General features: G+C 45.8%; 1 protein-coding gene across 2 annotated transcripts in view; it reads left to right on the top strand.

The window, feature by feature from the left end:
• MYLK (myosin light chain kinase) overlaps window positions 1-14,273 on the top strand; it is a 1,918,108-nt gene that overhangs the window by 926,552 nt on the left and 977,283 nt on the right. For both annotated transcript variants that reach the window (XM_078682035.1, XM_078682036.1), the window contains one exon: window positions 12,456-13,033. In XM_078682035.1, coding sequence (XP_078538161.1) covers window positions 12,456-13,033 — 578 coding nt within the window. The remainder of the gene's footprint in view (window positions 1-12,455; window positions 13,034-14,273) is intronic.

Here is a 14,273-nt window from a genome sequence, read left to right as displayed (position 1 = left end):
TCCGAAGTGTCTTTCTTGAAACGAGAAAGAGAATGGAGTAGCAACCCATGCCCCTCTCCAGAGGAGGCACCTCCACAATAGCCCTCTTCTCCAACAGGAGCCATACGCCGGCCAACAAAGCATCTCGCCACAGAGGAAGACGGGGCAGAGGAGTCTGAACAAAACCCGGAGGAGGAGGAGAGGAAAACTCTATCCGGCAACCCTCCGAAACAGTCCGAACCGCCCAGGCATCCGGGACCGACAACCACTGGGTGCGGAAGCACTGGAGGCGACCACCAATGGGCAAAGGCAGACAGTCATTGAGAAGAGGAGGGAGCGGCGGCGGCAACACCGGCAGCGGCCCGGGGCTTGGCACCTCCAGGGGCCCCCCGGCCACGACCCCTGCCACGAAAGGGCTGAGAAGCGCCATGAGCAGGAGGCCCAAAAGCGCGACGATAACTAAATCCACGTCCCCGAGAAGGAGGACGGACCGGGGCCACCAGCTTGCGGTTCTCCGCCGACTGCTTGACCATGTCCTCCAGCTGAGGACCGAACACCTTCGAACCCTCAAAAGGCAACTTAAGGAGAACCGACTTCTGGGAAGAGTCCGCCTTCCAGGAACGCATCCAAAGATGACGACGGGCAGCAATGGACGCACCAGAAGCAGCGGCCGCCGCCCCCAAATTGTCAAAGGAAATGTCCGAAAGGTAGCGGACCTGCAACTCCATCAAAGACAGAAGAGGTGTGGCATCCTCGCCGTCATTCAGCAGTACAGACAGAGACTGGAAGTCTTTAAGGAGCGACTGAACCATATAGTTGGAATACGCAGTCGCTCGGACAGAGAAATTAGAATCAGCATAGGAACGCTTCACCGCCCCCTCAACACGCTTATCCACAGCGTCCGCAGGAAGGGCGTCCTCAGAAACAACCAAACCCTGAGAGGAAAGGCCAGCCATCAAATTGTCCACTTTCACAGCCTGAGGGAACTCATCAGCAAAATCCTCAAGAGGGTAACGTCTGGACAGGAAACGAGGAAAAGAAGACTTGTCCACCTCCTTCCACTCGTGAGACAGCACATTGCGCACTGCACTATGCAAAGGCAAAGAATCTGGAGCAGGCTGGACATACTGCGTAAAAAAGTCATCCTCAACAACAGCATCCGCAGGAGGAGAAAAACCCAAGTTGGACCGCACATGGGCAAACAGTTCAGTGAGCTCAGCACCCTGAACAAAATGACCACGGACACCCTCATCCTCATCAGGACCAAAGTCATCCACAGGATCAGCCTGCGCATCCAAAGAAACACGAGGCACCTTGGGAGGAGGCCCAGCCGCGTCCCTAGCCAGGAAAGCAGCAGCCACAGCCTCATTAATAATGAGGCGTAGGGCATCCAGAGGGGTCGCAGAAGAAGAAGCATCCGAATCCATAGCGGAAGCAAAAAGTCCAAACAACACTCCCAACAGGCAAAAACAAGGACAAAAAACATCCCAACAAGGACCCCAGATATAGCCGAGGACCCGAACACCTGTGGGAGGAGAAAAAAACTGGGCCGGCATAAGAAGCCCAGCCAGCCGCCAAAATCGCCCCCTAAAGGATGCAGGACACCCAACTCCAAAGAAAGCCCCAGCCCGCTAGAGCAGGGGGAAACATGGACCGGAGAAAAACCCGGGAACGGCCGCTGGAGCAGGCCAACCCAAGCCAGGTGAGCCCCAACAAGCACAAACAACAGAAACGGCCGCTAACGCGAGCCGCGTGTATAATAGTGCCCCTAGAACAGAGACGGCCGCTAACGCGAGCCGCGTGAAGAGCGCCCCTAGAACAGAGACGGCCGCTAACGCGAGCCGCGTGAAAAAGGGAAGCCCCAACACGGAGCCCAACACGGGGGAAACGGCATAGAAGAAAACACAGGCGGCTGCTAGAGCAGGCCGCCGCAAATAAAAAAGAAAGTAACACAGAGACTCACCATAACAGGAAGCCTCCACAGCACAGCCAGGAACGCGGTCGTAGACTGCAGAAAAGAAAAAACAGGATGTTTCTTCCGGCACTTCCCCCTTTTGTAGTCACGTGATGGTGACATCATCCTGGGGGAAGTGCCAACAGCTCAGCTAGGTAGGGGTTCTGTAGAGCAGACTAGCTGTTCACATCATCAGGAATGGGACGGGGAGACAGGACGAGGAGGTAATGCCTACCGGTGACTCCCGCAAGAGTACCAGTACTTTGTGCATGAGGACATACTACCGTGCGGTGGATGGCGCCCTGGTTAGGGACCAATGACAACCTAATGGCGTGGGGAAGGTGCCACAGCCGTCTGAAATTGCCTCTGAAACCCTTCCTACTGAGAGCCAGCATGCCGACTGGCCGAGAGAGAGGCTGCACTCCCAGCCCTGCACCATCCATTATTGCAAAGAAGAAGCGAGCCGGCGGCCAAATCTAGCAGAGGTCGAGAAACTCACCAGAGCAACTCCTGTCTGCCCGGTAGTGAATTAAACATGAGCGGTAGAGAGAGAAACGGCCCATAATATGAGACAGACTCCATGTCCTTCAATGTTAAAGAAGGAGAACCACTCACCGGGGAATATTGTGTGAGGCAGCCTTGACCAGGAATAGCGTCCAGCAAGGAATGTGGTTATCCCAGCCTTGTACAGGGCCACAGCATCTGCACCTGCATCTCCACTCCAGCGCGATCGCCAGCTTCAGCCAAGCCTGCCCGGCCGGGAGAAAAATTGCACTGCAGTGCCACCTAGTGGCCATCTCTGGTTCCTGCGCCTGTGAAAATGAAGCATTTAGCAATGAAAAGGCCCACAGCTTCAGAAGAGCTGTAATGACCTGCAGCATGGTACCTGCAAAGTATTGCAGCCTCCATTGTTAGTTAACTGGCAACAGCATTTACCAGAGTGACTCGGTGCGGCGCCCTGACAGGGGTTGGTGTGTGAAAGGAGTGGCCCTGCAACATCACTGTGTGCCCCCCCCCCCGCTCCCCCAAATCGGCATCTCTGATGAGCGTGTGACCTGCCGCGGCCTCCTCCTAAAGTGCCAAAGTAAGCAAGTAAGCAAAAGAGAAGCCCCCAATGAAGCAGATATCTGCAGAAAGAGCTGCCAACATTGCATGTATCTACGAGCCTGCATTGCATACCTTCTTGCCACATAGCAAGTAAACTCAACAATTTCACAATTGCTACCAACCGTGAAAGCTGCCAAGATTCCAGCTAAACCCAAAGTAGTGAAAACACAAGCAGCCAAGCCCTGCTAGTCAGCCAGCAAGCCCACTAAAGGCACAAGAAGCACTGTATGCTGCGCAGGCCCCTAGCAGCCATCTACCACAATCAAGAAGACCCAGCTGCATGCCCCTAGTGGTGAACACCCACTACTGCAAGCAAGGTACAGGCATGCAAGGCGCCAGTGAAAGGCACCAACTTACCAAGGTGCACTCTTACAAAGACAAGGTGCAGACACAATGCAAGTGCCCCCATAAAGCCTGAAGCTGCACCTGCCCAGACAAGCGTCAAACAGACAAGGGGAGCAAAGCCCAAAGCAGTAAGCCCCATGAAGGTGCAAGGAGAACGTGCGCTGCACACACAGTCCCCGGTGGCTGTCTGACGCCACCTCAAGCAAGGACACTGCTACACAAGCCCCTGATAGTGAACAGCCACCATAAAAGAAAGAAGAGTGGGCACACCAAGTGCTAGAAGAGGGCGCGCAAGAAGTGGACTGACCCCACGAGGTCAGAGGTGCACAAATGGCCCCACCGGTGAATCTGACAGAACGGGCAGGCACCCGGGAGATAGATAAGTAATAAAAGGAAGGGAGGACTCCTTAAAGATACAATAAGGGACCAGGAGAGAAGAGATTAAGGAATTCAAAAGGTCCAATAAGACCAACTCTTGGGACCCTTAACAGTGATACCCTCGTAACTCAAAAATGGCAACTATATCTAAACAAATACATGATTACACAATAAAAGGAATGGTGAAGCCACAAATGTAAAAAAACAACATATGGTATATTAAAAAATAAACAGTTTATTACAAATTAATAAAATCACAGATAATACACATCAGTAAAATGCCATATGTTAGAATAATTTCTGGATCTTTTTTGTTCAAGGAAAAAAGTTGATCCTTATACACATCTAAAATCATACAGGGTCATGTTATTCACAATATATGCAGTATAAACAAAGACACAATTATCAAAGATGTCCAATTTTCAGGTCTTGTCCTGATGAAGGTGATATCATAATACACCGAAACGCTGCGTCGACAACTTTTGACAATTGGATATCTTTGACAATTGTGACTTTTTTAACTGCAAATATTGTGAATAACGACAACTTTTGACAATTGGACATCTTTGATAATTGTGTCTTTTTTATACTGCATATATTGTGAATAACATGACCCTGTATGATTTTAGATGTGTATAAGGATCAACTTTTTTCCTTGAACAAAAAAGATCCAGAAATTATTCTAACATATGGCATTTTACTGATGTGTATTATCTGTGATTTTATTAATTTGTAATAAACTGTTTATTTTTTAATAGACCATATGTTGTTTTTTTACATTTGTGGCTTCACCATTCCTTTTATTGTGTAATCATGTATTTGTTTAGATATAGTTGGCATTTTTGAGTTACGAGGGTATCACTGTTAAGGGTCCCAAGAGTTGGTCTTATTGGACCTTTTGAATTCCTTAACCCGGGAGATAGAGACATCTCCACATAGAAGAAGCAATGCTGGAGGCAGCAGGGAGATCTTCTACATCTCCATCGCAGCAGCGGAGCCCAGCAATGGGCCAAACACAGCACAGTGTCCTCCCTCACACTGCCTCAAGACGGAGTGGCCAGTGACCCAAAGTCACACACTCCACGTGGCAAGCTGCCACCGCAGCATGTGTTCCAAGGACACGCAACACGTGGCCCGGCGCCACATTTGCACCTCAAGCAAGGAGCACGTCACTCGAAGTGACAGACCCTGCCAAGCATGCCTGAATGGAGGAAGAATCAAGTTCCACAACAGCGCAGCCTCAAGGCGCAAGCACAACACGCTTGAGTGAAGAGCAGAGGAGCATCGTGAAAACCCCTGAGGAGGGGTCCTCAATGAGAAGAAGCACGTCCTACCAACAGGACAGACCTGCGACAGGTCAGCAGAAAAGGAAAGACCGTCCCAAGAACCGGACATGACCAGCGAAATGCCCATGTGGCGGAAACATGAAAAATGTGTCATGCTGCCACATCCGAGTGATGAACCTGATAAGAAGGAGAAGAGCGTTATAGTGTTCTGCCAGTTTGTATCCCACACTTTACACCCACTCATTACAGGCATCACCAGTCAGGTGACCCTGCACATAAAAGGGACCCGGGCCCACGTGCCCTGGGCCAGTTCCAGTACAATATACTCTTTTTCGGTGGGATCCTTTGCACAGCATGAGGGCCTAGTCCCAAGGCACAACAGGGTCCATCATAGCTGCCAAGTTCTCCTTGTGATCGTGTGAGACATTTCTATGTTTTCAGGGTGATTATGGGTGACATGTCAGTGTTTTAGGTTTGACACTTTAACACATAAGTAGAGCATTTCACCAATGTATAGAACACGCCTTTCTTTTCTAATAGTATTAAACTGAAGACATTTGTTGCACCTCAAAAACAATGGAAAAGTCATTTACAATTTAAAAAGGTTAGGTATTGTCTCACAATTTGAGAATAAACCTGTAATGCCTAGAAATCGAAGAAACGTGTTACAACTCATTCCATAAAATATGTTATTACAGCGAGAGCGTTATTTCCACATTGCAAAGTAAATCAGTCTAACCGGAGCTTGAGGTAAACCCCAAGGCCTCTTGCAACATTGCAGTGTGAGATTTCTTTGGGTCAAGTTCAGAGCATAGGGTCAGGTGTGACGCGCCTGCGTGCTGAAGCTGGTGGACTGAGAGATTGAGGGGCCTATGTCAAAATTAACCCATTGACCGCGGCGGTAATTCCGCCACGTTGTGGGTGGTTTATGACTGGGCATGGTTAGGACGGCCCCCGGCCGTCCTCTGCACATGCCCACTGTGACATCGGGCATGTACTCTTAAGACAGTGCATGCATCTGCAGTCTCTCTCCCCCACCCTCTCCCACTGCCCCCTTCACTTCCGCATGGTTTCAGCAAAATACCCTTCCTATCACCACTATCCATTACTTCCCCACCCGCTCCTTCCTCGTGTTGTTTGACCCCCCGTGCTCTTTTTTTACCTGCTTGTCTACCTCACCCCGACAGCCTACTTCCACCAGTGGTTTCCCCAACCCCTCCCACCCTCCAAAGTCTTTCCCTACCCTCCTCCCTCGTATGCATGAAAGTAAAAAAAAAAACATTGGCAAAGCCAATATGTCTTGCTTAAGCAAGAGCTATTTGCCTTGCCAGTGTGTTTTAGCCATGTTGTACACTAGCATGGTTGCTGTTCAGCATGGCTAAAAGTTAGTGGAATAGAGTAGAGTGATGTGGAGTGTCATAGATTGGAATGGCGAAGAGTGTAGTAGAGTGTAGTAGAGTGTAGTAGAGGGGAGTAGCAGAGAGTGTCGTGTACTGGGGTGGCATAGAGTGGAGTCGTGTGGAGTGGCATAAAATAGGCTAGGGTGACTGGTGTAGAGTGGGAGTGTATTGGCATAAAGTGTGGCAGGGTATACTGGTGTAAAGTGCAGCGGCGTAGAATTCATTGTCAGCATTGCAGAATGTAGTGGTGTTGATTAGATTGTTTCACAGAGTACATAGCATAGATTGCAGTGGCGTTGAGTGGCATAGAGTGAAGTGGCATAGAGTGGTGCAGAATAGAATATAGTGCAATAGAGGGCATTGGCGTAGAGTGGAGTGCTGCAGAGTGCAGTGGAGTGATGATGAGTGGCGTAGAGTGCTTTTTTTATAGGATGCAGTGGTGCAGTGTAGAATGGCGTGGAATTTAGTGGCATAGAGTGCAGTGTTGCAGAGTAGACTGACATAGCGTGCAGTTGTGTAGAGTGCACTGGCTTAGAGTACACTGGCATGGAGTGCAGTAACATAGAGTAGAGTGATGTGGAGTGGCAAAAAATAGAGTAGACTTGTGTAGAGTGCATTGGCATAGAGTGTTGCAGATTATAGTCTCGTTGAGTTCAGTAACATAGAGTTCAGTGGCATACAGTACAGGGTTGTAGAATGCAGTGTAGAGTGGAGTGGCGCAGAGTTGAGTGGTGTAGAGTGCAGTGGTGTACACTGAAGTGATGCTTAGTGCAATGGCATAGAGTGCAGTGATGCAGAGTGGCAGAGAGTGCAATGGCATAGAGTGCAGAGTACAGTGGCGTAGAGTTCATTGGCAATGTGTGCAGTGGTGCAGAGTAGAGTACAGTGGCAAGTGCAGTGATGTGTAGAGTGCAGTTGTGTAGAGTACACTGGCATAGAGTAGAGTGCAGTGTCATAGAGTGGAGTGGCGTAGAGTGCAGTGCCATAGAGCACAGTGGTGTAGAGTAGATTGTTTCAGTGTAGAGTTAAGTGGCATAGAGTGGAGTCATGCAGGGTAGAGTGTAGTGTTGTAGAATGTAAGAGCGTAGAGTGCAGTGGCATAGAGGGCAGCGGTGCAGAGTAGATTAGATTGGCTTAGTTTGGATTGGCGTTGAGTGCAGGGGCGAATATTCGAGTTTTACAGAGGAAAGTGCATTGGCGCCATCATAGACTGTATTGGTATAGAGTGGAGTTGTGCAGAGTAGATTGGAGTTGTGTACACTGGAGTGATGTAGAGCGCAGTGGTGAAGAGTGAAGTGACATACTCGCAGAGAGTAAGAAGGCATAGAGGGTAGTGGCATAGAGGTGAGTGTTGCAGAGTAGAATACATTGGCGCATAATGCAGTGTTGTGGAATGGTGTAAAGTGGAGTTGTGCACAGTAGAGTGCAGTGGCTTGGAGTGCTGCAGAGAAGAGTGGAGTGGCATAGAATGGAGTATGCATGGTTTGGTAGCAAACTGCCATTACAGATAACACATTTTCAGTTGAAGTGACCATTACATTTACACAGACATACAGTTTTACTAATAAAATTATACAGTGCACAAACGATAAAGTGTGCAAAAGGAACACCTAATGTAATGATTACTTTTGATCATTTTAAAATATTTGCTCCCAACACACTTCAGAATGAACAAAAAAGTGCTTCATTGTGTTCCTAATTTTGATATACCCTGAAATACTTGCACAGTTCACGTAAATGTTGTGTTCTAGGAAAATAACTTTGTTACCCCCAGTATCCAGCAAGATTGTCACATAAATCCTTTCACTTTGAGTCAGAGAATGAAATGTAAACACTAAGCTGCCTCGGAAGACAGAGTCTGACATTTGACCTCTGTCTTTGATGCCCATCAAGTGTGACAAGATAAGAACATGAGTTTCAGACCTGTTTACAGAAAGGAGCAGTTTTGGAAGAATTCAAGGGAAGTTGGTGTGAAATGACTTTGCTCCTTGGGAGGGATAAACTCACCATGGACATACTAAAACAAATATAGCCAGCGAATAGAAAGACAGAAAATGTAAGTAACAAACCACAAAGCCAATAGTAACAAACGGGAGGAATGGATTCCCAGGGAAGCTGTCTGAATGTCCCCAAGATGTCTTTAGAAAACCTGACAGCTGCACTGTGTGGTAAGCTTTGACTAAAAAAGAGCTAGGACGCGGTCAACACTGACAGCATCATTGCACTTTTTTTTCTTTACCCCTGTCCTTTCCACACATCATCCAAGGGTACAAAGCGAAAAACTCAGTTAATGAGATTGTGATGGCTGAACAAAGAGTAATTTAAAGGACATGAGAAGAGAAAGGAAGACTCTGTAGACAATGTGGCCAATTGATCAGGTTTCGTGCCCTATTTTTTGTTGCGCTGTTATCTGTTTATCCATAGTCTGTGTTTTCCTTTCCTTTTAAAAGAATTGTGTGATGCAGCGTGTGTGCTGAGAATGCATCTGCTGTAATTTCAAAGGATTTGTATCCACTGCCCTCTCCTCTAACAAGAAAATCTGCATTTGTGCCAGCCTCTCCGGCTTCTCAGACCCAAGGCGCACAAGAGACAAAGTTCACCTTTCATCCTCTGCCTTTCCCATTACCCTGCAAAGTCACGGCCACACACTCTTTGCCTGAGGTCCCTCTAAATACAGCCTCTACACATCACTTGGCATTCTTGATTGACAAATCTGGTTTTCAGGTGATACATGGTCTAATGCCCTCTGAAGTTGGAATGCTTACCACCCAGTTCCAGTCTCTGCTCCTCAGTGATTTACCCTCTGATGTTAATATAGGTAAAATTGCTTCCTCCACTCCGTATCCAATGACTATTTGCATCTGTTCCTTGTTACATACCATTTATTAAATTATTTGAATACATTCCCCTAGCTCTATCCTTACATATTATTCCATGGACTCCTTGTCCCTAATAAATGTGACTATATTAGTGCCTTTCTCGCAACAAATGAACCCTTGTGTACCTCTCCGTTTTGTTTAATGGTGTATTATAAGAGGCATGTGGTATTGTGAACATTACACACCGCTTCTGTCTACTGTGATGTAAGGCAGGGTCACTGGAATTATGCATTTGTGTAGTCGTTGTTTTTTCCACATAATTATGTATTTGCTGCATTTGAAGCATAATCCATCATCTGCTGCATAATCTGCAGATTTTAGCATAAAGGAAATTGTTTCTAGCTCAATTGGTTCAAAAGTTACTAAAAAAGCGCAAACACATGTTTTCCTCTGGGTAGGTTAGCAAATCACAGGTTCCCAACCTAGCCTGTTATCCTTCCGAAGTCTGTAATTGGTTTGTTATAAACCTGGGTAATGTTCATTATGTCCTGATGATGGGCACAATACTCTATGATGAGACTGAAACATCTTAGACAAAATGTACCATGACTGCTAATATTGATAAATAATGAAATTTGTGGGAATTGATACTTTCTGCAATGTGTGTCATGATTTGCTTGTCTTCATTATAGTCACATATAAAATGTCTGAGTTGTAATGGTTGTTTTCTGTTGTGTTTCCCACTTCACTAATGCGCTATATGTTTTAATAAAAATAATTGCTATTCACTTAGGGCAATTAGCATAGATTTCATCGTATCTCTATGTAATATGGTTCAAGATATTTTATAGTAAGAGACCCCTGTTCCTTAAAACACTATGGACAACAGCATTCCTTAACGGTCACATGGTTTAGAGGAAGTGGCCACACAGGATGCAGAGTGGTGCATATGAAATAGGCAGCACGCAATTGGCCCGTTAGCACTGCCTGGGAAGCTGTATTACCCTCAAGAAAGTTTTAAAGAAAAGATAAAAGGGAAAGAAATGAAAAGTAATTAAAAGACTACAGCTTGTAATATAGTATGGTAACAAACCACTCTTAGGGGCCTATTGTCTTTAACAAGTGTTTTTCAAAATAAATGAGCCACACTGACTGCCTTTGACATTACTTTCCATTTTTTAATAGTTATTTATTGTTTTATAGAAACATACATCATGTCATTCATGCTAATAGCATGATATCCCATGCTATGTAAAGCGTGCTTAGAATGTCTGCAACAGCAAGGAATTATGCACTTTGCAATTTACTTATCATAACTTTCTTAATAAACGTATAAGACCTATGACATCTGGCATACTTTTCCCAGTGCACCAATAAGCCTTCCGCTGTTTTTTTGGCTAGTTACCAAAAACAATTCTGGCCTACCATATTGAGCGTAAGCTTTCCCATAAGGCAGTCATCCGGCATACAGTCATGAAATTACATTTGTATACAAAATACCTTCCTAGATGCTTAAGTACAGGGGAATAGAAATCCATCCATAAAAGCCTATGGGTTTAACACATGTTTTTCACAATAACTTAATTGGACCTACTGGCTTTGTCATATTGTTTACATAATAAAGAGGTCAAACCTATGGACTCTGGAATAACTTTTCCCTATTAACCCATAAGGTCCGTAGCCTTTAGCATTGGCTTAACACCATCACATAATCAAATGCCCATAACTGGCAACCACCATTCATCCAGTGATAAAAATACAAAGATGTCGAAAAAGAGTGTTTGCGAAACAATATACAAACTCTCTCAATAGGGCGTAAGTGTAATCATCACACTGGGTGGGCAACACCAAAATCCTTGCCTACTACATTAATCTGTGAAATTACATGTAACAAAACACCTGTCTATTACCTGTAACACTATCTGATAGCCCACTGTTAAATACCTACTGGCTTTAATAAATGCTAATCGCAATAAAAAAGCTAAGCCTATGGCCTTCGTCATAACTTTTCTCAAGCAGATCAGACTTATGGCATCGGACATAACTTTTCCCGGAGCACCAATCAAGCTTATAGCTTTTCACCATAACCAACTCAGGCCAGCTGGTTTGAGCAGAAGCTTTCTTACAAGGCAATCTTAGGCACAGTCCTAAAATTACAAAGGTAAACAAAATAATAGTTTCTATGCAAATCTTCTATATCCACGGTTTGTCGAAACGGATTACCAAAACCTTCCTACCACAGTAATTCTTAAGTTTTTAAGGCCTACCTGCTTGAAACAGGCCTACCACAGTGTGGGGCGTAACGAAACTTGAGTGGGCCCCCCTGCAAAGTGCATGGAGGAGCCCCCTTCCGGACTTACTTGGGAGCTCCCAGGCCAGGGTATTGTGCTGAGGGGGGGCAAGGAGCTAGGCCCCCCACACTGTGTGGGATGCAGAGCCTTTGTTACGTCATTGACCACAGTAATCTGTGAGTTTCCATGTAACAAAATCCGTCTTTGCAGGTTTTTTTATACAGAGTAATAACAATCCACCCTTAAAAAGAATGATGGTAACATATGCTGTTGGGAATAAATATGTAATGCCTTCTGCCTTTATTGGAACATTTCATAATAAACAAATCTGGCTTGTAGCCGTGATCATTGGCTTTCCTTTATCACAAACTACATCCTGCTTTATTGAGTATAATCTTGGCACAATCTAAAAAGCGCAATTCAAGCACTCTTTTTAGTGGAAGCACTCAACTTCAGCCCAATTAAATCCTGTATTTAGGGCAATCTACACTTGGGTGGTGTCTAAACCCCTCTCTCAATAATACTCTGAACGTTCTTTTTGATGATCACTTGGGGTTTCGCGACAAATGTCCTGCTAATCTAGACCTAAAAATGAAAGCGGCAGAGTGCAACTTTATTTTCCTGAACATTTCAGGGTCACACCCCGCCTTGTTCTTGTTGCCCAGGCCTCACATGTTTCGAATCTTTCATATCTGTGCACCCATTGGTTAAATATCCCTGGTGGGTGAGAAAAGATAATTTTGTAATGGGCCATTTTGCAGTAGCTCCTGCACGTTTACAGTAGAAATACTCTTTAAATTCTTTCATGTCGAGTCACTGCCTGTTTAACAGGGCTGTTGTATATAAAAACCAATCCGGGTGAAACTTTGTTGATACATTGAACTTTCTGCTTTCAGCACTTCAGTACAGCCAGCTACAACATTTACGACAACAAGTTCAGAAGCCCGGCAGATAACCACGAATGGCATTCCCAGAGAGCAGAAAACAAGCAGCACAGAAATCACTTTCAAAGGAAGGGAGCAGCTACAGCTGAAGAATGACGCGCCGCACATTGCCTCCAAAGAATTCCCACTCAGTCCCTCCAAAGAGAACCTGGACAGCAAGCAGACGCAGGTAGCAGACACCCGAACAGACGCAACTCGCGCGACCAAAGGAGACCCACAGAAATCAAGCGCCCCAGAGATATCTGCCAGCACTATCACTCTGCAGTCGATTAAAGTCCAACCTACACCGAAGATTGAATCGAAAATGTCTTCTGAACCAATCACAGAAGGGATTAAAAAAGAGGTGCCGGAGACCCCTGTGCAGGTGAAAAGACCGGCATCCGTCACTCAGGTGAGGACTCTGGATTTTGAAAACCGGAAGGTGACCGTGGAGCACAACAGAGAGGTGCGAGGAACTCCCCCCATATTTGACATCCAGCCAGTAACACAAGAAGCCACCGAAGGCGAAGATGTCACTTTTAGGTGCAAAGGTAAATACACATTTTAATTAATATCATTTCTTAGATTTTTCTTCTTTGTCACAAACTATTTATTTCATGTAGTAAAAAATGAAGATTTTTTTTTCTTTTTTGAAGTTGTTATAATGCACAGCAATTATTCTGCTTTGGCAACAGCACTACCAGCGGCAAAGGTGGATTTAATTTGTTAGGCCCAGAATAAAGATAGCTAAGTTATTGTTAGTTTGTTGTTATTGTTAGTTTAGATTTATAACGCGCCCAATCACCTACAGGTCTCTAAGCGCATTGGAAATAGATGTTGTTACAATAACTTACCTTCACTTCTCCAAGAGACACAGCTACAGGACTATATTGCGATCAGGGCTTTTCTGAACAGCAGTGTTTTCAGTGATTTCCTGAACTGTAGGAGATTCACCTCCCTGCGTAGCCCCTCAGGCAGCTTGTTCCATAACTGAGGGGCCAAAACAGAGAAGGCTCTCCCTCCCTTAGTCACTAATTTGTAGCGAGGGCAGACCAGTAGCTGAGCATCCGATGATCTAAGTGTTCTCTTCGGGCTATATACTTCCAGACGAGCTTTGATATAGGCCGGCGCATGGCCATAAATCGCCTTATGCGCTATACAGAGGCTCTTAAACTCAACCCTCTCTTTAACAGGGAGCCAATGAAGGTTTTGAAGTAGAGGGGAGGCCTTTGTTCGTCTGGGTAATCCGAAGATCAGTCGTGCGGCGTCATTCATTACGACCTGGAGTCTGTTTGTCAATGTTTTTGGGAGGCCAAGATACAGGGCATTCCCATAGTCGATCCGTGAAATGACGGTTGCTGCTACAATTGAGCGCATCATAGAATGAGAGAGGAGGGGGGCTAGCTTTCTCAGTTGTCTAATGATGTTCGTGCAGATTCCAACAACAGTGGAAATTTGGCTGCACATTGACAGATCACAGTCTAGTTTAATCCCCAAACTCTTTACTTTGGCACTAGGTTTTGGGGCTAATCCAAGCTCAGCAGGCCAATACAGATCACTCCATGGTGAGGTGGTAGATGGGATTACCAGTACCTCGGTCTTATCCGGGTTGATCTTTAGTAGGTTTTCCGTCATCCACCCCACGGTATACCTCAAGATGTTTTGAGCTTGGATTTGTGCTGTCCCTGTGTTATCGATACTCAGCACAAGCTGAGTATCGTCAGCATAATTGAAGACTCTACAGCCCATCTCGGCCAAGGACGCAATCAGAGGCTGCAGATAGAGATTGAA

This window comes from Lissotriton helveticus, chromosome 3_1 (assembly GCF_964261635.1).
Source record: "Lissotriton helveticus chromosome 3_1, aLisHel1.1, whole genome shotgun sequence".
NCBI lineage: Eukaryota > Metazoa > Chordata > Amphibia > Caudata > Salamandridae > Lissotriton > Lissotriton helveticus.
This window is presented reverse-complemented; position numbering and strand designations above follow the sequence as displayed.